This window comes from Dipteris shenzhenensis, chromosome 15, assembly GCF_047967505.1.
Source record: "Dipteris shenzhenensis isolate YYH24624 ecotype China chromosome 15, Dip_SZ_1.0, whole genome shotgun sequence".
Taxonomy (NCBI): Eukaryota; Viridiplantae; Streptophyta; class Polypodiopsida; order Gleicheniales; family Dipteridaceae; genus Dipteris; species Dipteris shenzhenensis.
In genome coordinates this window covers 15,077,979-15,100,836 of record NC_141610.1, presented here as the reverse complement: position 1 = coordinate 15,100,836, position 22,858 = coordinate 15,077,979, and the positions used below count along the sequence as shown (strand labels likewise).

At 44.4% G+C, this 22,858-nt stretch overlaps 1 protein-coding gene across 1 annotated transcript in view; it reads right to left on the bottom strand.

Moving 5' to 3' along the window:
- The window catches only part of LOC147893422 (CHD3-type chromatin-remodeling factor PICKLE-like), a 69,790-nt gene that overhangs the window by 8,399 nt on the left and 38,533 nt on the right, over nt 1–22,858 (bottom strand). Inside the window, exons 23-24 of the mRNA XM_087386493.1 lie at nt 16,006–16,174; nt 15,808–15,922 (exon numbers count right to left, since the gene is read on the bottom strand). Of these exons, the coding sequence (XP_087242619.1) occupies nt 15,808–15,922; nt 16,006–16,174 (284 nt within the window). The remainder of the gene's footprint in view (nt 1–15,807; nt 15,923–16,005; nt 16,175–22,858) is intronic.

Genomic DNA, 22,858 nt, shown 5'->3' with positions numbered 1-22,858 from the left:
TATAATACTATATTGCCCTTTCATTAATAAACACTACAAGTGATCTGTCATCACCATGAATATAGCCCCAAAAAATGGAGGCAATAAAGGGGTAGACAGATTGCTTTGATAGACTACTGAAATTCCACAAAAGAGTATGTACCATTGAGTGAGCTACAGCTCCCTCACCATCACCCCCTCCTCGCTGCTGTCCCCCGCCCCTCCCTCCTCCCTCTGCTGCCTCCCGCCCCCTTCCTCCCACTGCTGTCTTTCCTCTGTCTCCCCTCCCCTTCCTCCGCTGCTGCTCCTCCTACCCGTCCCCGCCTGCTCCTCTCCACCTGCCCCCCCCCCAAAAAAAACAAACTAACGTTCCCGGGGGGCTATGAGATTGGGTTGAGAGTACCATAGGGGTGAAGCAAGGTTGCGCCCTCTCACTGACTCTCTTCGGGCTATACATTGATGAGATCACATCCTTTGTTGATCGCCTAGGAGGAGAGGGCTCCCTATTGGCTGATTTGATGGTGCAGATACTACTATATGCAGATGACATAGTCCTCATTTCGTCCTCAGCCAAGGGTTTGCAAAAACACTTGGAGGCCTTGGAGATATTATGTAGAGAGAGATACCTGACAGTCAACCTTGGGAAAACCAAGGTTATGATCTTCAACACATCCCAAGCAGTGCTTCATCAACATCGATACCAACATAGTTTCACTTATTGAGGGGAGCCAGTGGAGATAGTGCAATATTACACGTACCTAGGGGTGGTATTCACGGGACCAGGCTTCACGATGACCCATGCTGCCAAAGCGCGACTCATACAAGGGAAGGGGGCCCTGGCCCGTTTAGAGAGACGATGCTTCCAAGCGCATTTCCAAGATCCACTGATGAAGGGATGGCTCTTTGACACTCTCGTGAGACCAACGGCCATGTTGGCAACACCTTTTTAGGGGAGTGACCTTTCAACTACATACTGGAAGGGATTTGAGAGGCTACAGGTGACCATGGGATCCAAGATGATTCGGAGTAAGCCTTCAGTTCCCAATAAGATCATACATGCAGAGTTCACCATGACACCGCTCCAAGTGGACGCCCTCTTCTAGACCATGACGTTTCTCCACAGAGTCTAGGCCCTATCTCAATGGAGATTACTGAGATTGAAACTCGAGTCATCCAGACACCTGGCAGAGAGAGGCTTTGATACATCATGGCATGCACGAGTGTCCACATGGTTTGATAGCCACGGTATCCAAATGGATAGGCTCCCCCCCTTTCAGTACAGCATGGATGCACCACTGGAGTTCCTTCCACATGGTGAGATTAACCGTATCATACGGTTAGACCTTCTCTAGCTTCACACATCTCGGGCTTGGGGGAGGGATCAGGAGTTTCCCACCAAGACCCAATTCTATCATGACTACTTTCTGAGGATATCGGAGCATGGTCTCATATCAGGCCCCAGTACCTCGAGGATACGAGAGTTTCACACGCCTTGCGGATTGCTATTGGACAGATACGAGTCTCATCCCATCAGCTGCGGATTGAGGCTAGGCTAGCGGCCGGCATACCTAGAGAGCAATGGGTCCGTAGACCATGCACAATGGAGGAGGTCGAGACAGAAGAGCATTTTCTATGTGTTTATCCAGCCTACTATGAGATCCGAGGGCGATACCACTACCTCTTTCAAGAGGGGCTCGGCTTTGGACCACTCACACGGCTGATACATTTTCCCGACCAGATCTGCATTGGGCTCTACTTGATTGCGATGCAGAGACACAGAGATTCCCTTGTGCGGCAGGCCAAAGATCAGCCATAGTCGATGCCTCAGGACACCGAGCTAGACCAAGCACAAACACGTGTCACTGATTTTTACGCATCCAAGGCAACGCCAGATGAGATCGAGGGGGAGGAGCTCGAGAAGACGAGAGCACTATGGATAAAGAGTGAGACCCGTCATCACCACGATATGGTTGGACGAGAGACACGGAGACTACACAAGACATGTGGGGTGGCCAAATTGAGGTTCTTGACCTATCTCAACCCTCCTCAGAGGGGACTGCTAGAGACGAGGCATTACTCTCGATGTAGCCCATCGGATACAGAGATCCAGGAGAGCGCGCCCCCCGCCACTACGGGAGACAACTTGACAGACACAGATACGTGAGCTCTTCACATCACATCAGAGGGCCATCAAGGAGCCGAGATATATAGAGCCTCCACATGTACTTGGAGCTCTGGTTCTGAGTAGTTGATGTGAGAAAACGGAAGCACGAGCAAGAGTGTGCAAAGAGAGAGTGAGCTGAACGTAGTTCACTCCCCAAAGTGTACTGAACTGAAGTGTAGTATAATGAAAGAGATGAGGGTGTGACAAAACCCTGTCTAATCACTAACCGTAGTTAGAGATTAGACCGTGGTTAGGGGGAAAAACCTCTAAGAGGAAAAAGTGCCCCTAACCCACCTATTACATTACATTGGCCACTGCCTAGAATATAATAATAATTCTAACACCCCCCTGCAGTGCCAATGTGGTGTACAAGGAGTGATCAATCACCAAAAGGAGATAAGTTTAGGGCACTGCGAAATGCCTCAAACTTCTCACGTGGAAGTGCTTTGGTGAAGATCTTTGCAACATTGTCATGTGTTGACACATAGATCATACTGATCTCCCTTGCATACAACTTCTCTTTGACATAATGATAATGAACCTCAATGTGTTTCGTGCGAGCATGAAACACTGGATTCTTTGCCACTGCTATAACACTTTGACTATCACTGAGAATTGGAGAAGGACCCCCCAATATGAGACGAAGATCAGCGAACAAACGTCACAGCCAAACACCCTCAACTATCGCTGTGAAAGCTACCCTATACTCAGCTTCACATGAGGAAGTAGCCACTGTAGATTGCTTCTTGCTCAGCCAATATAATAATAATTCTAACACCCCCCTGCAGTGCCAATGTGGTGTACAAGGTAGTGATCAATCACCAAAAGAAGATAAGTTTAGGACACTGTGAAATGCCTCAAACTTCTCACGTGGAAGTGCTTTGGTGAAGATGTTTGCAACATTGTCATGTGTTGGCACATAGATCATACTGATCTCCCTTGAATACAACTTCTCTTTGACATAATGATAATGAACCTCAACGTATTTCGTGCGAGCATGAAACACTGGATTCTTTGCCACTGCTATAACACTCAGACTATCACTGAGAATTGGAGAAGGACCCTCCAATATGAGACGAAGATCAGCGACCAAACGTCACAGCCAAACACCCTCAACTATCGCTATGAAAGCTACCCTATACTCAGCTTCACATGAGGAAGTAGCCACTATAGATTGCTTCTTGCTCAGCCAAGAAATGCAAGCTTTGCCCAAAAAGAAACAATTACCTCTAGTGGACTGCCTGGTATCATAATCTTCAGCCCAATCTGAATCACTGTAAGCATGCCTCTGCAAGTCACACCCCCTAGGAAACATCAAGCCAAAAGACTTTGTGCCTTGCAAATAACGAAAGATGCGTTTGAGTATGAGGCTGAAGGAGTGGAAGGAGACCAAAATCGAAAGCAAACGGGGCTGGCAATGGATTTCGCAAGATTTTGGAGACCTAGCAGCTTGTGTTGTCTGAAACAGCACGTTTCAAGGCTCTGAAACGCGTTTCAGACTGGCTCCTAAACCCTAAACCCTAAACGCGTTTCAGGAAACGGGGCTTCTCTGAAACAGCGTTTCAGGCCTGGCTGGGCTCTGAAAAGCATTTCAGCGTAACTGTGCTTGCCTTGTACCTGTCAACAGACCCATCTGCCTTCCTTTTTACCTTGAAAACCCACTTGGTACCAATGGCATGCTTACGTACTGGCAAATCCACAACATCCCAAGTCTGATTTTTCTCTATGGACTACTACTCATTGTGCATGGCATGCATCCAATGCACATTATCCTTTGCTTCTTCAAAAGAGTCAAGCTCCTCTTCATCAAGAAGAGTCCCTGCATAAGCTGTCTCAACTGAAAGAGCCCCCCCTGCGTGCCTTACTGCACTACAAGTCCTGCCAGGCAATGGGGCCTCAAGTCTACTCTCCCTGAGAGTCTGTAGCAACCAATTCGTGACTGTTTTGGCTACGTGTATCTCTTGAATCTCTTGCCTGACAACTTCATCCACACCCTGTGGAGGTACAAAATCAGCCGGTGGCTGAATCGGGGCATGTGGATCAGGAGGAGGTTGCTGTAAATTCTGATTCTCAGCGAGGGAACCAAATGCTTTAGGAAGCATCCCCTCAAACACATCATCTGAAGAAGCTGGAATCTGAAATTCAGCATGTGTATGTGCTGAATTTTCAGACAATATAACACCTCTACTCACAAAAATCTTATGTGTAGCAAGATCGTAGAGACGATAGCCTTTACTTTGTGAGCTATACCCAACAAAAATGCATTTAAGTGCCTTATCTGACAACTTGTGTCGAAATTCCACAAGCACGTGGGCATATGCAACACAACCAAAAACTCTGAAATGGTCCACTGAAGGCTTTCTCCCATGCCATGCCTCATAGGGAGTGATTGTCTTCAAAGCCTTTGTGGGAGCCCGATTCAAAATATAGTTGGCACACATGAGGCCTTCAAGCCAAAACCTGTGAGGCAAGTTCTTACTTGTAAGAATGCATCTATCCATCTCCATGGCAGTGCGATTCTTCCGCTCAGCTTTGCCATTCTATTGAGGTGTAAGCCTCACTGTAAGCTAATCTCCTTCAAAAATGCCTCGAAATCATGAGACATATACTCTCCTCAATCTGTGCAAGGTGTCTGCACCTTGAGTCCTGTCTCATTCTCAACCATAGCCACAAAGTGTTTGAAATGCATAAACACTGCTGATTTTGCCTTGAGACCATAGACCCAAGTGTAGTTGGTGGAGTCATCTATGAATGTAACAAAATAAAGATAAACCCAAAAAGCAAGTGTCCTCACGGGACCCCTCCCTAACACGTGGCTGCCATTCCCTTCTTCTCTGGCTAACGTTTTCGCGGAAACTCGCAGACATCACTGTGAATAAGCTGTAATTTCCGTGTAGCTTTCACTGCACCATCCTTCTTGAAAGGAAGTCTATGCATCTTGCCAAGGATGCAACCCTCACATGCATCAACCATATCATGCCTCTGAAGTATCATTAAGTTGTCATAGCTCATGTGCCCATACCTAGCATGCCATAACTCCGCATTCTACATATCGCAACCCAGCAAATCGACCAAGTAAAATCCCTTTCTAGGATGTCAAATGCACAAGTAAAATCTGCAAAGAAAACCTGCCCACAATGACAAATACTGTCACAACCTATCCAAGGCTCAAAATGCACCAAAATGCTTTGCTGAATGCCCAAAAATCTGCAAATAGAATCTGCAATAAGTGGCAAAAGTCTGCAAATTCACTCGTATCAAGTCCAAAAGTGCTTGCAAACTTCCAAAATGCTCTTTTATCTGCAAAATTGCAAGCCAAATGCAAAAGCCCCAATTTGTTGTAGGAAATTGCATACAAAAGAGAGCAAATGCTCTAAAATCCCCAAATGTTGCATAAATTGCACTCTGCCTGCAAAAGCCCCAAATTTCACTGCAAAATTGCATTGTAATTGCAAAAGCCCCAAATTTCACTGCAAAACTTACAGATCAACTGCAATGTCTTCTAAAGCTTCAAATGTGCTCCCAAAAGCTAAGCCAAACAATGGCTGAATGCACAACTGAACCTGCAAATGAACTCTACCGAGAAAATGAAGAACACCTTCAACTTGTAACGAGCTGCATGTACGAGACTGTACGGAATCCGTACAGTGTACGGACGCCTGTACGCCGAAATGTACGAAAATGCAGCTGGTACTGAATGCGGGACTGTACGGACCGTCAGTCCGTACAGTTGTACAACAAAATCGTATGGTTGTACGACGAAACTTGTACAGGCTGTACGATAGTGTACGGATGGGAGCATGCAGCTGGTACGAAATCCGTACAATTGTACAAACTATATGGAATGGAGGCTACAAGTCGTGATGAAGCTGTACGGACGTGAGGCAAGAAGCTTGGCGATGGAGCTGAAATGCGGGAGCTGGAAGAGGAGAGCAAGGAGCAAGGAGCAGGAAGCAGGTCCGGGAAGGAATTGCTCTGATACCAAATGTGAGAAAACGGAAGCAAGAGCAAGAGCAAGAGTAAGAGTGTGCAAAGAGAGAGTGAGCTGAACGTAGTTCACTCCCCAAAGTGTACTGAACTGAAGTGTGGTACAATGAAAGAGATGAGGGTTTTGTCTAAGTGACAAAACCCTATCTAATTACTAACCGTAGTTAGAGATTAAACTGTGGTTAGGGGGGAAAACCTCTAAGAGGGAAAAGTACCCCTAACCCAATTATTACATTACATTGGCCACTGCCTAGAATAAAATAATAATTCTAACAGTTGATTGCCCTCTTTTCCCTACTACCAGTTTTGTTCGAGTTGCATATCATTTAGCACTTAGCATGGGCCTTAGTGTGCCCTTTGCTTCAGCCCACAGTGGCCTTTATGGGTTGTTACATATATCTTGTATCTTGTCTCATAGACCCACGAGGTCTCCTGAAGACGTTAATACAACTTTCTTTCTTTCTTTCTTTGCTTCTCCCTGTCTCTCATCCAACCCTCCTGTCTAGCCTGTCAACTCCCGTAGCCCTCTCATCCATCTCCCATCAGCCTCGTCCCTCGTATCTCCTACGCCAGCAAAGGGGAGTTAAGAACGCCGCCAACAAAAGGGGGGACGCCGCCAACAAAGGGGGGGCGCTGCCAGCCTTAGCTTGTCAACCGCTAGCCGGCAACAGGTCAAATCACTGGCATGCCTCCTAGGTCGAGAGAGGAGGGGCGCTGTCAGCCTAAGCCTACGCAGACCAAGTCCTTGGGAGGGGCAGGGGACGCAACAAAAACAATCCCTAACCCCAGACTGAGCTGAGTCCCTGGCTCAATCTGGGGTGTTGGATACAGCAAAAGGGCACCCAACTTATTCATAGGCCGCCATGGAGCTTCCAAGGTGAAGACTTTTGCTACAACCCCTATCAGTAAACCTTCCTACTCTGATGTCGCAGCAACACCCAGCCTGTTGGGTACATCTCCTTCAATTTCTACTGCATATCACGGGAGTAGCACCATTTATATTCCACCCAGCCAATTCCTGTTGAAGCGTGAGAGTTCACAAAGAGTCGAAATCCAAAATCATACATGAAGGTACATTCTCCTTCTCTCACTAACTCCAACAAGCCCCATCTCCCTAGATGGATCTAGATGCCACATGTCATCATCATAGGGCCTTCCTAATGCATCTTTTCACCCCTCTCTTGAGGTACTTTAATTTCAAATTGCCCCTAGGCATATTTCTTACATTAGGCCCTTAGTCTTAGATCCACCTAGTCTGGTGCTATCAACCCTCACCTAGGACCTTGACATTAATTCCCTCCCGATCATTTTCATAAAGCGCAAACAAATATATTACAAACATAGATCCTTTAAGGGAAATGTCGACTGACTCTTTCGAGGTCATGCTACCTCGGCTAGAGCGTAACATTCCTTCCCTCTTCAGACATCAGCGTCCTCGATGATAAAGTCTGGGAACACTCTCTGCAACTGGTATACGGATTCCCAGGTAGCTTCTGATAGAGGCAGACCATGCCATGCAACCAACACCGTGGGTATCTTCCAATTTCGTATTTGCATTGTTCCTCAGTCCAAGATTCTTGTTGGTTTAAACCTTGCATTATCCTCTATCTCCTGAAACAAAACCACACCTTCGATTAGTGAGTCACCTGTATGCAAAAATTTCTTTAAACGGAAACATGAAAAACCGGATGCATCTTGCAACCCTGTGGCAATTCTAATTTATAGGCTACCTTGCCTATTCTTTTTAGAATTAACCACGGCCCACAGTATCGAGGTGATAACTTAGCACACTCTCCTGAAGTTAACAACTTCGAGTGCAAAGGAACTCTGAGAAAAACTTTTTCTCCTTTCTTAAATTGTCTTATAGACCGGTTTTCATCTGCATACGCCTTGGCTCTATCCATAGCCTGGCGGATATTAGCTCTCGCAAGTGCTAGCATCTCCCGCATCTGAACCACAAAGTTCGCGGCACTAGGCACTCTCTGAGGTACTCCAACTATAGTTGGATTTGCTAGTCTATAACCATAGTTCAGCTCAAACGGACTGAACCCTGTAGAGGAATGTTTTCTATCATTGTAGGCAAACTCTAACAATGGCAACCACTTGTCCCATGTATGTTGCCTCAATGACACATATGCCCTCAGCATATCCTCTAAAGTCTGGTTGACTCTCTCTGTCTGACCATCCGTTTCAGGATGATCCCCACTACTCATTCCCAACTCAGTCCTTAGTGTCTCAAATACCGCTGTCCCAAAATAACCGGTAAATCTCACATCTCTGTCTGACACTATGGATCTAGGCAATCCATGCAGACGAAATATATATCTAATACATAAATCCGCCACTTGCGGGGCACTAATAGACTCTCTAGTCGGAATGAAGTGAGCCATCTTGGTTAGACGATCAACCACCACAAGGATAGAATCATACCTTCCTTGTGTCGTAGGCAGCCCTACAATAAAGTCCATGGAAATGCTCTCCCACTTACTTAGTGGTATCTCCAAGGGCTGTAAAAGTCCAGGTGGCTTCACCCGCTCGGCCTTGCTTACCTGACACGAAAAACACCGTGTCACACATGGGCTATCATGGCACTGTCGAATGACTCTCTGCCTGAGATCATTCTGACTAGGTACTACAACCTTGCCATTTCTTTTCAGCATACCATCCCTTATGGTATATCTTGCATATGTTTGGCCTTTTCTGGATGCCAGGTCATCCTTTTCGTTTTCCCCGGGTTTTAACACATGAGCCTTAGGCCATAGACTCTGGACAAACTCGTCCACCTTTTGAGTTTCTCTAATCTCGGTCATTAGAGCACTCTCTAATACCGTGAAACTCATGTTATGCATAATGCGTGACAGCGCATCAGCGACTTTATTATCTTTTCCTCTTCAGTACCGAATCGTCAAATTAAACTCCTGCATGAGCTCTGCCCACCTAGCTTAGCGGCACCTCAAGTCAAGCTGTTTACAGAAATGTTTCAGAGTATCATGATCCACATCCACATAAAACTCTGAACCATACAAATAATGCCTCCATGTTTTCAAAGCATGGATAACAGCATACAACTCCAATTCATGAGTTGGCCAATTCCTTTGAGAGGGAGAAAGCTTCTTGCTTTCAAAGGCTACTGGCCTTCCCTCTTGAAGGAGAATTGCTCCTACCGCAATGCCACTTGCATCGGTTTCTAGGAACAACGGTTTCTGGGGATCAACTATCTTTAACACCGGTCCTGTGACCACTGCTTGTTTTATGGTGTTAAAACTTTCTTGTTGATTCTGTCCCCATATAAAGGGTACTTTATCTGAGGTCAGATCAGTCAATGGCGATACTAGTTCGGAATATCCTTTGATATCCCTTCTATAAAATTGGACAAATCCCAAGAATGATCGCAAAGCGGTCAGACTCTGAGGGATTGGCCAAGTCAGTATCGCAGACACTTTCTTTGGATCCATTCCTACCCCCTCTAGAGTAATTATGAATCCTAAATATTCAAGCCTAACCATACACAGTATAGTTTTCTTTTTATTTACATAAAGACTGGCTTTCCTCAAAGTACTGAACACTATTTTTAAGTGTTCACGATGCTCAGTAATGCTTTTACTGAACACTAGAATATCGTTAATAAAATGTACTACAAACTTTTCAATATACGGACGTAGTAAATCGTTCATAAGCATGATGAATGTAGCTAGAGCATTGGTAAGTCCAAAGGGCATTACCAAAAACTCATAATGACCAAACCTACTTCTGAAAGCGGTTTTATGCATATCCTCGGCTCTAATCCGGATCTGATGGTAGCCACACTTAAGATCTATCTTGCTGAAAATCACGGCTCCATGTAATGCATCTAGCAAATCATCAATCCGAGCCATCGGATACCTGTGCTTAACAGTGATATTATTCAATGCTCTGTAATCTATACAGAGGCGAAACGTATCATCCTTTTTCTTCTTTAATATCACTAGCGAAGCAAAAGATGAGAAACTTGGTTGAATCTGCCCCAACTTGAGGTATTCTTCCAGTTGTCTACGCACCTCCGCCTCTTCAGTAAAACTCATTCTATAGGGAGATCTATTTACAGGTTCTGCCCCCGGGATCAATTCAATCTTATGCTGAACATTCCGCTCTTGAGGTAATCCATAAGGTAGTTCATCCCTAAAACATTCAGAGAACTCCTCTGTTAGAAGATTAGCCAGCTTGGCCATCTCACCACTTTGCGCAACATCAGTGCTAGCCGAAGAATCATCTACCGGCTCTACCGATGCTGTACAAAGAAATAAAAACTCTTCTTGAGCTTTTCGGATTTCCATCACGGAAACCAACGGTCCCTGAGGTACATCTTTTTCACCTCGTAAGACATAAAGCACATCATTCATTACGTGCTTTTTCCAATCAATGGCTGGATTCTTCCTAGAATGCCACGCCATACCCAGGGCTATATCTGCATGAGCAAGCTTAGTCATTTCAAAATCAAGCTTCTCAGCATAGTCCTCAATACGAAGCTCCAACTGGGTAACCCTTTGGTCTCATACTTCAGTTGAACTTCCATCTGCCATCCTGACTGTATACGCATAGTCAGATGGGCTAGTCTTTAACTTCAGCCTCTTCATGAGCTTAGAGTTAATTACATTGTGAGTTGACGCCGAGTCAAACAACACAATGACATCATGATTGGCCACTTGTCCTTTCATTTTAATTAACTCCGTATCATTAAAGACTGTATACCCCGTTGCTGCGGGCTTAGATAGGATGTTATCAGATGCACTCGTTACTAGCTTAGCAACAGACACACATAACAAACAAGGTACTGACCTCTGAGAAGATCCCGCTAGCTGAATCTGCATCTGTTCCGCTCTGGGACTTCCCTCCATCTCCACGTCGCATTCTGAGACTACCATCTCAACCATCCAACGATCCTTATTTCGTGGACAATCCTTCCACTGATGAGGCTGAAGGCATCCAAAACACAAGCCTTCTCTCCTCGCTTTTTCTCTTTGCTCTGGGTTTAAGGGAGACTTAGACCAAGCCCGGGCTGCCATTGGTGTTACTTTTCTCTTCACTTCAATGGTGATACTTGATTTAGGAGTTTCAGCTGGTTTCGCCTGCTTGGCTTGACCACTCGGCTAAGAACCACTCCCTTTACTAATCCACTTCTTCTTAAACCCAGATTTCTTCTGGTACCCATACTGGGTTCCGACCTGTGCAAACCCACTTGGCCTGCTACCCTTGGCATCTTCATAGTTCAGGGCTATAGCTATTGCATCATCTAACGTGTTCGCGTACTTAGCCCGAACTTCCATTTTTATTCGATCATTCAATCCAAATATGAAATCTTTCACTTGGATTGATTGAGGCAAGGGTTCACCAACCTTCATTACACTCTCTCGAAACTTATCAGTATATTCTGCCACTGATAAATTTCTCTGACGAAGGTTCCTATATTGATCCCAAGCTCGGGATGCTTCGTCAGGAGGTAAGAAGTGTTTCTTGAACTCTCTTTTAAATCCCTCCCAGGTAGTGGATGCTATACCATCTTTTTGTTGCTTAATCCACCACCAATCCGCTGCCTCACTAAACATGTGGGTGGCCTCGCGGATCTTCTTGATGTCATTTCTGATCTCACAAATGGCGAACACCTCGTCCGATTTGTGTAACTAGGTCTCAATGACATCGGAACTACGGTCATTCATCCGACCAGAATACTTTTCCGGTCTATAATTGGCAATATTAGGTACTTTAGCCTTTCTAGGCTCGACCGTACGGACACTAGACTCCGGTTCCATTGGAGCCTTTCCATTCTCATCTCGAGAAGGTCTGGCAGATATACTTTGTATCACTCTTCTTAGTTCAGACTGCCCTGCATTGGCCTGTAACTGTTGCGCTAATAACTGATGCAAGGCATCCTCAAGTAATGCAATCCTGCCAGATAAGGTGTGAGCTACTGGGCGCGACACCTGCTGGGTCGGCCGGACTTCTGTTTCACCAGGGTCCCTCCTGGAAGCTCCTTCCTCTGCTTCCATTCAGGTCAATGGGTGTTTTTTTTTTTTTTTTAAACACCGCTAGAACACTGTACTTACAGACTAACAAAATTCAGTGTACTGGCACTCTAACACAATTCCCTATTCTAGGGAATTCCTGCAATCCCACATGCACATTGACTAGGCATTTGACACAGGCATAACCCAAATACCACTTTTCCCTATACTAGGGAAATTCCTGCAAATCATCTCTGACTGAAGCACACAGGCATATACACAAGCATAAACTCTGCTGTACAGAACAAATCGACTGCAAACTAAGATGTTGTATAGAAAGGGAGCAAATGGGAAAGAATGATGCTCCCTGGAAGTTCCACGAATCGCGGATGTCTCGAAGCTTGCTCCCTGTCTCGAAACGATACGCTATCTACTGCTTTGAATAGCTGCTAGATGACCTGAAGGCCTCATCGTGAATTTTGAAAGCGGGGGACCTATCAACCACGCACTGTCGTCGAGTCACCCACATGACCATACCGCTGCCCATGCGTCGCCCATCGCTACGTGTGAGCTCTCACGAAGTAATTCTGCGCTCTTACTTTCGTTAATGTTCCGTCAAATTCCTTCGTCACAATTCACGAACTAATTCCTTATCTGTTTCACAGATCTTTCGCTCAACTCCACGTTTCGCCTCTGCACCACAGCTCGCACTAAGCAAATAAGACGCTCTCTTTTCTGCCCCTCGTCGAGCGCCGATCAGACCTCTCCGTCCGTGCCACCCTGCGCTTCTCAACTGACTTTTTCGTCAACCTGCCTTACAAGAACCCTCCGCTCCAGCAACAGCTTAGAAGCCTGGAGCTGTTTTGTCGTCACACATCCCGCGCCTGCACCTCCTCCATACGTGAAAGTACAGGAGATAATTTCGACTTCACTTTCCATTGGATCACACCGATCCCCTCTCTTACCTAGCCTGGGCTCTCATACCAACTATTGGGTACATCTCCTTCAATTTCTACTGCATATCACGGGAGTAGCACCATTTATATTCCACCCAACCAATTCCTGTTGAAGCGTGAGAGCTCACAGAGAGTCGAAACCCAATATCATACATGAAGGTACATTCTCCTTCTCTCACTAACTCCAACAAGCCCCATCTCCCTAGATGGATCTAGATGCCACATGTCATCATCATAGGGCCTTCCTAATGCATCTTTTCACCCCTCTCTTGGGGTACTTTAATTTCAAATTGCCCCTAGGCATATTTCTTGCATTAGGCCCTTAGCCTTAGATCCACCTAGTCTGGTGCTATCAACCCTCACCTAGGACCTTGACATTAATTCCCTCACAATCATTTTCATAAAGCGCAAACAAATATATTACAAACATAGATTCTTCCGAGGTCATGCTACCTCGGCTAGAGCGTAACACAGCCCATACACATTGCATTACAAGCAGAGGATTAGCTCAAACCCACAAGAGCATATATACTTTCTAAAGCAGGAAGTAAGGGAGCTCAGACTCATGGTTGTAGCTCTCAGAAAAAAAATAAAGGAGATGGAGACTAATGACAAGCAAGAAATCATACAGGAAATACTACAAATACACAATGAAGCAACACCCGCACCACAAGGCAACCAAAATCCAAAACATGGTTACCAATCAAGTCAAGTTGATAAAAGAGGAAATCACGGAAACAATGGACAATAAAAATCAACAAACGTGAAGTATATGGAGATGTACAAGAGCAAGAAAAAAGGGCTGCTAATGCTCAATGTCTACACATTGGAGGACTACCTGAAGGTTGGCATGAAGGGAGCCTGGCAGAAAAAATTGACAATATCATAGCAACAACCCTTAAGATTGAGTCGGACTTAAAGGACATAACCATTGTGGCTCCTATTGGGATACAAGCTAAAGTGGTTCTCTATGATAGGAAGGCAAGAACCAAGATTCTTATGCAAACATGTACTATCAAGACATGGATCTTAGAGGAGCTCACCCCAATTCAGCTCAAGATGAACGCCACAGAATTGAACAAAGTGAAGGACGCTCCAAAGAAGGAAAACCGGCTATCTACAGAGATAGAAAAGCACTTATCAAAGACTTTAAATCTAAACCCAAGGACTCTCAGTCTTAAACTGATGTAATACAAGCTGATTATCTTATCTTGATTAGTACAATGCAGCTAATCTATAATAACTTTGGGAGTGGTATATACTTCCAAGAGACTCTCAATCTATAGCTGATGTTGGGGTTTATCCTTTTTGGTTTGTGTGTTTTATCTCATAACAAATTGTAGATGGTAATTGAAAGGATTCCATTGGGATGAAATTATGTTGGGCGTGGAGCATCTACCATAAAACCATTGCATGGGGCGGGGAATGCATCCTGGCTGTCTGACTGGTCCCCATACTAGGGTATAGGCTGCTTGCCTTTGTCCAGTAATGCATGTGCGGCAAGCAGGCCAACCTGCTAAGAGATTTGCTGACCAATCTGATCTCCCAACTGTAGAAATGTACCTTGGAGTTTGGAGGTTAATGACTCAAGAAACTGTGCCTGCGCATTCCGCGATGCAGGAGCTCTGATACCAAAGTAGAAAAGGGATAGGGAGAGATTAAAGAAAGGGGGATTGAGGAGAAGAAGGGAGAGAGAGGAAGGGAGAGAAGGAAGAAGAAGGTAGGAAAGAGAGGAACAGGCGGGAAAAGGAGAGAGAGAGAGAGAGAGAGAAAGAAAGTTTATCAAAGTCTTCGGAAGACCGATGGGTCTATGAGACTGTGAAAAACTTGATACAATGACCTGTGGTAGTGGAGCTGCTATACGAGCATCCACACCAATGCAGAATGCAAAAAAATGCAAAATGGCAGTACTAAGTCCTAAGTACAACATAGTCATATCTCGACTGTATATATCAATCTCAGCATCATCGTCGGCATCATCATAACCATCATCATCAGCAGCAAGACATCAGGATGGATGAGGCTGTGGAAGTGGAGGCATGAGGTCAGCAATAGAACGTTGTCACCCCCTCAAGGGTGCAGTCCTGGTACGTCTCCTGGTCGTAGCTGTGCGTCTAAGAGAGAGAGAGAGAGAGAGAGAGAGAGAGAGAGAGAGGCACAGGCACAAGCATAGGCACACAGAGAGAGAGAGAGGGGGGGGGGGGGGGAGGGGGGGAGGGGGCGCTGCAAGAAGGAGGAAGGACGAGGGAGAGTAGATAGGATTAGATGTCACATCAAAAGTATATTGCAATGAGGGGAGGGTATTTATATAGTACCTCCTTATCCCTATCTTCCAAATACCCTCAAGTGCTAATAATCCTAACCCCCACTAACTTGAGTAGCTTTTGGCTTTCATTACAAAGAAAGCCTTCTTGCATCCAATCATAGCTCTCGGAGCTTGTAATTTATGGCTTTGTTTCATGTGCAAATTGTTGCGTATAATACCACAACCCTAAATTTTTACTATCAATTTAATTGCTACTGTCTTCTATATGATTCAGACATGTTTCAAGCACTCCCTATTGATGCCAGTACAAGAACAGTATGCCAATGAATTTTTTGGTCTCACATACCCTATAAATCTTCAGCCCATACTGATGCAATATTTTCTTCTTTCTTTCTTTCATCATGCATATGCTTGTGTTAGCTTCAACATGTCCACACAAACACTATCCATTGCAATAAAGGGGTATATATAAATTACCTCATTAAAATTTGTACAAAAGTTGCCCTCTGCTTCCGATTAAAGCCAAGAATTTTTAAGGATTTACCCTCACCCTGTATCAACGGCGGAGGTCCTGGTGGTTCTACCAATTCCGCTGAGACAAAACATGAATGATTAAACTCATACTTTGCACATCCCAAAGAATTTTCAATACAGATGTTAAAACAAGGGCCTTACATTTAGACTTTTTCTTTGGAATTTGAAGCTTTTTCTCTGTTCCTTCAGCTGCTTCCTTAACAACAACACTTACTTCTGCCCCAACAGCCTCCGATAATGGTTCATCATCTTCATCATCTGAGCTAACACTTGCCATGCCAGCAAGGTCATCTTCTTGCAGGGGAAGAACCTGTGATTGAAAGCTACTACCATAAGAGTGATTTCTCACAGAACACTACATTGTACATCTAGATATATATATATACACTTCATAATTAAAATATAGGCCAAAGTGAGGGATGTACCAAAAAGACATGAGCATAAACACTAGCTACTGATCCACTATGCAAGCAGCATAGCATATATCATAGTCCTTAACTACGAAAAAGCACAGGATTTTTCACTTAGATCCCAAACAGCACACATCAGCTTGCAATAGTTGATGACAACCAATCTGATCACCTGAAGGCATGCAAGAAGAGAGGGGGGGGGGGGGGGGGGTGTACACACACACAGCCCTTTATAAGACTTAAATATATCCAATTCAATATAGCAACTGGTGAACCTCAGGGTCTGTGCCTGGAATGTAGCTTGATAAACATTTGCACATATACTTGCAGATTGTGGACTTCCTGCGGGAAATAGGTCTGTTCTTGAATTGAAGTCGTTGGGGCATGACAGGGATGAGATACTAGTCCAAGACTTTGAATAAAAGTGGACATGGATCAAGAAAGACTATATGGGTGGCAGAGAATTAGATTGGAGATAGCATCAATGGGGCCTTCTAGTGTGATAAATGAAAATCTGAATAGCAAAACATGGTGCTGGGGATGAGTCAGTTTTGCTACTTGCTACTTTGGCCCTCCTCGGTCCCCTCTGTTCAAAAATTCTAAAACGTATCCTCTTGTCCACATAGACTATCAACATGATAAAACCATAGAATCCTAGGGTGAATTAAAAACTGACACAACAACTAACGCAACCACCAACTGCACAGGGGGGGAGGGCAACCTTAGAAGGAAAAAGTGTCCCTGACCCTCCTACTTAACTAATACATTGGCCACTGCCTTAAATGTTACAATAATTCAACCCAAACCCCCCCGCCCCCCTGAATTTCAACCCCGAATGACAATATTTCAACCCCACCCCCCACACACATTTACAATGTCCTCGTACTACAAGGAGAAGTGATCTCAATCACCAAATGGAAGTGAACCCAAGGCTTTGTGGAAAACTTCTCTGGATAGGCCTTGGTGAAAAGATCTGCAATGTTCTCTTCACTTGTTCCTATGAGCAGCATATCATCCACATACAGGATGACTATCAACAAATCCTCCTCGCCCTTTTTTCACATAAAGGCCACTCTCACTTGGACTATTTTGTAGACCCTGATTGAATTTACAGACTTTATAATCTTGACTAGGCATCTGAAACCAACTTACATAGATGTCTTCCTGCAAATCCCATTTGAGAAAGGTTGTTTTTATATCTCACTGGTGTACTTTCCACCCAAAATGAGCGGCCAATTAAACAACTCACCTGAAGGCAGTCATCCTGAAAGTGAGGGCAAAGATTTCATAACAATCTATCCCCTTTTGCTGCAAATAGCCCTTGGCAACCAACCTTGCCTTGTACCTGCCAATGGTACCATCAGATTTGATTGTACACCCACTTTGTCTTAATGATAGAATCCAATTCTAACTGCATGGCCCTCATCCATTGCTCACTGTCTTGGGCATCCTCAAAACTCCTTGGTTCATATGTATCATATGCTGAAGGAGTTCATATGTATCATATGCTGAGCTCATCCAACCTGAATCAACAAAGTTTGCTCCACCTATCCCTCTTGAACCAGCCATTGTCCTACTAGAGAGAGGGACTGAAATCATGTAGTACTGCACAGTTTGTAGCAGCCATCTAGCGACTGTTCTAGCTTCTTGTGAAGCAGCCCTCTCCTCTTGACAAACTCTTGCACATTCTCATGTGTGATAGGCTCACATTTGACCTGATCTCAAAGACCTAAAAGCTTATGTGCATCAACATGTACAGGCTGAATATTCTGACCTTCTATTGACTGCTTTGAAGTGCCTCCAACTACTAGTGGAAGTAACCCTTCAAACACATTTTGAGTACTACCTATCAAAGTCAGTCATGGACTGATCTGAATTTTCTGCAAAAATTACAAGTCGTCCTTGTCTGCAGATTGTAAAAACATAAGCCGTGCTTTGACTACTCTAGCCAACAAAAATGCATTTACTTGCCTTATAATCCTAGGCACATGTGCATAGACTACACAGCCAAACATCCTGAGATAGTCCACCTTGGGTTTTCTTTTATACCATTCCTCAAAAGGAGTCACAAAGTTTCAAGGCCATGGTGGGAGCATGTATTCAAAATGTGTCATGTATACATTATTTCCTCCATCCAAAATCTGCATGGCAACCTCTTTCCTTTGATCATGCATCTGGCTATCTCCATCAAAGACCTATTTTTTCTCTTAACACCATTTTGACGAGGTGTATATGGGGCTGCACATTTGCATAATCCCCCTTTCCTTCAAGAATTCTTTGAAGCCTGCTGACATATAATTCCCCCCTCCCCCCCCCTCTCTTTTGTTTCTTCTACACCCTTGAGAATCTGAAAAAATCTAGGAAGGTAACAAAATACAGATATTGGTCACAGATGGTGTCCTCATAGGACCACACACATCACCTATGTATGAGCTGCAATTTCCTCCAATCTATAATAGATCCATTTCTAGGAAAGGTATTCCTGATACATTTTTCCCAATATGCACCCTTCACAGACATGTCTAGAAAATGTCTCCAAAGAAGGCACATCATGTCCCATCCCATGTCTTTACAACAACTGCAAACTACCATAGCTCACATGGTGAAGTCTTGGATGTCATAATTCTGTGTTTTTCATTTTTGCACTCATTATTGCTACACATGCATTAGACAGATCGCTCTCATGTTCGTCCAGCCAGCACAAACCCTAATTCAAGATGCCTATAGTGACTATTTGATTGTCTTTTTCTCTATCCCTGGCCATGCTCTTATCATCTTAAAAAATGACAGCCAAGACTTTTTTCCCAAACGAGGACACAGAAAGTAAATCCTTCTTTATCCATGGCACAAACGTCCTAGGACATCTGGAAGGCATAAATCAGTCCCATCAACTGATGACAGCAAAATCCTCACAAGTCCTTTCATGGGATATGAAGAATTGTTGGCACAAGACACTCTTTTGCCAACGAGAGCAGGCTGCAAATCTGCAAATAAGTTCCTCTTGGAAGTTATGTGTCTGGAAGCACCACCATCAAAGTACCATACTGCATCTCAAGCTCACACCGATTGATGCAACCTCATCGTTGGCATCACACCTCGCATAATAACTACAAACCAAAAAAGACCACTCTCCACTATCCTTGTCTACATTTGATGCATTTGAATTTGAGACTATCATTCCAACTTCCTTCTTTTTCCTTTCTTTCTCCAATCTTTTTCTGAATTCATCAATGTGGTGTCCAGCCTTCTTGCAATAATGCATTTACCCTTATTCTTGGGCTAACGGGCATTTTCTGAGTTTTTTCTTTGATGGCTAAGCTGAATCAATCCTGGACTGAGAGCCACCAAAATGAGACTTATTTCTGTCTTTAGCCAACATGGCTTGATCACCATCATGCATATTTTCCCTTTTCGGTTCTTCCTACAATAACAGCCCCACAAGTTCCCGACAAGTAAGTGGAACTGTACTACCCCTTGTGGACAAATTCAGAGAAATATGAAAAGACAAATAAGTCTCTAGCTTTGTAGACACAAGCTGATTACCAAGTATGACTTAGTCAATGTTCAGCAGCTGTTCCACAACTATCAGGGCCTCAACAAGAGTACTACTTGCTCCAAAATGAACCACAGCTGACATGTACGGCTCAAATAATAGAACATCTCTCAAAAACAGTAGAAATTCTGCTGGAAATGCTTCCAAATGCTGCACCTGCCACAAACCCCGAAATCTGCACAAAAGTTCCCGCGACATGCCTGATACCCTAAAAACGGGTATTACACACTGTGAAAATGACACATTAAATACTAATATAATGACACATTAAATACTAATCTCTGTCTTCTTTTCGTCGAATCACGGGCAGCATATACATGAATTGAAAATGCAAAAACGAAGGACAAAGGGGCTGTCAACGTGACAAAAGCCCTAGGGTGAACTAAACTGACTCAACCACTATTTGTGTGTTAGGGGGGGGCGGAACCTTAGAAAAGCGCCCCTAACACTCCTAACTAGTTAATCCATCAGCCACTACCTTAAATACTACAAGATTTCCAACAATTGCAATGGCTGAGAATGACTCTGGGTGCAAAGTGCAAACTTTAGAGCTGACAAAGAGGAGAAATATATGGCAAATGCCTTCAAAGAATTCTTGAAACAAAAAGGGATGCATAAAGCTGTTACTGAGAGGAAGAATAGGTCTCTGATGGAAATGGCCAGATGCATGATCAAAGGAAAGAGATTGCCACGCAATTTTTGGAAGGAGGCAATAATGTGTGCAGCACACATATTGATAGATGCCCCACCAAGGCCTTGAAAACAAAGACACCCTTTGAGGCTTGGTATAACAGAAAACGCAAAATAGAATACCTCACGGTGCCTGGCTGCATAGCCTATGCACATACGCCTAGTCAATTGAAAAGCAAGCTGGATGATAAGGCTATTTACGTAAATTTTTGTTGGCTATAGCAATGAAAGCAAGGATTATGGTCTCCACAATTCTCAGACATGTCAATCAAGATGTGCTTTTTTAGGAAAACTCAAATCAGTTCATGACTGAGTTTTGATAGACAACTAAAACAGGTACTCAGGATGTCACTATGTTTGAACGGTTACTTCCACTGACACTTTAGAGAAGCCAATAGTAGAAGATCAGAATATCCAGCCTGCATATGCTGACGCACAGAAGCTTTTGGATCATCCAGATCTTGTCTAAGATCAGCCTATCACACACGTCTGTGAGCAGGATGTTATCAGAGAGGGCTGCTTCACAGAAACCTAGAACAGTCCCTAGATGCACTTGGTAGGACAGTAGATTTTCAGCCCCTCTTTCTAGTAGGATGAGAGCTGGTTCAAGAGGGACAGGTGGAGCAAACTTTACTGATTCAAATTTGATAATACAGATGAACCAAGCAGTTTTGAGGGTGTTCAAGACAATGAGCATTGGATGAGGGCCATGCAGTTAGAATCGGATTCCATTATGAAGAACAATACATGGGACCTGGTGGATTTGCCCATACGGAAGACAGTTATTGGGACAAATTAGGTGTACAAGATCAAGAGAAAAGCTGATAGTCCCATTGATAGGTACAAAGCAAGGTTGGTTACCAAGGCATATTCTCGGCAAAAGGGGATAGAGTATGATGAAACCTTAGTCCTCACTTCCAAGATGACCACCATCAGATGTGTTGATTCATTAGCTTCTCATTTTGGGTGGAAAGTACATCAATTGGATATAAAAAAGCCTTTCTCTACGGGGACAACATTAACTTTGAGGTTTGAAAATATAATAACGGACTCTAAACCCAAAGACTCTCAGTCACTTTATTATAAGACTTGAACATAAGTGTGTACTCAAATAATCTCAAGCTGAGATACCACATGCACTCCTCGACTCTTTGATACTCAAGATGTAGTAGCTACTCTAATTGGCGTGTACTTTGTCTCATAGGCCCATGAGGCCTTCTGAAGACCAACAGCCATGTATGCAACACCCTTCTAGGGGGCTGACCTCTCAACGGCATACTAGAAGAGGTTTGAGAGACTGCAGGTAATTATGGGTTCCTGGATTATTAGAAGTAAGCCCTTGGTCCCTCATCAGATTAAACAAGCAGAGTTCGCCGTGACACCTCTCCAGACTGATGCTTTCTTTCGGATAATGACATATATCCATAGGGTTTGGGCTCTACCTAGCTCAAGATTGCCGAGACTGTCTCTAGAGTCATCGTGACACCTTGCTGATAGTGGGGTTAGCACATCTTGGTATACATGTGTCTCCACATAGTTTGATAAAAAGAGGATCCAAATGAGTCAACTCCCGCCCTTTTAGTATAGCATGGATCCCCGTCCTCCTTGATCCCACGAGATATGATCAACCGTATCATACAGTTGGATCTATTACAGCTCTACACGACACGGTCTTGGGGAGGGGACCAAGAGTTCCCCACCAAGATCCGATTCTATCGCAACCACTTCGTTAGGATATGAGTGGTCATCAGACCATCATACCTAGAGGACACACGCGTCTCACATTCGTTGAGGATTGCCATCTGATAGATGAGAGTCTCATCCCATCAGTTGGAGATAGAAGCAAGCAGAGCTGCTAGCATACCGAGGGAGCAACGGATATGCAAACTTTGCATACTAGGGGAGGTCAAGACGAAGGAGCATTCTCTATTAATGTGTCCGGCATACTATGAGATTCGAGGGTGGTACAACTGCTTCTACCACAAGGGACTCGGCTTTGGACCACTCTCTTGCTTGATCTACTCCAAGACCGATTCTGTGTCAGTTTTTATCTGATGGAGATGTGACAACATAGAGAGACCCTTTTCAAACACATCAGACAGCCTGCACCAACAGTCCTACCCGAGCCAGAGATAGATGCAGCCCAACAACATGTCACAAATTTTATGCCTTTGAGTTTGAGTCAGCCCCACGACACAACGGGGTGGAGGAGGAGGAGGAGATTGATGATACGAGGGCAGGGTGGGCTGGTGGAAGGAGACGACATGGAGCGGGAGAATAAAGAGTGGCTAAACCACGCACCATCAAGGTCCGGCCTGTCACAGCCTTACTCCGAGGTGAC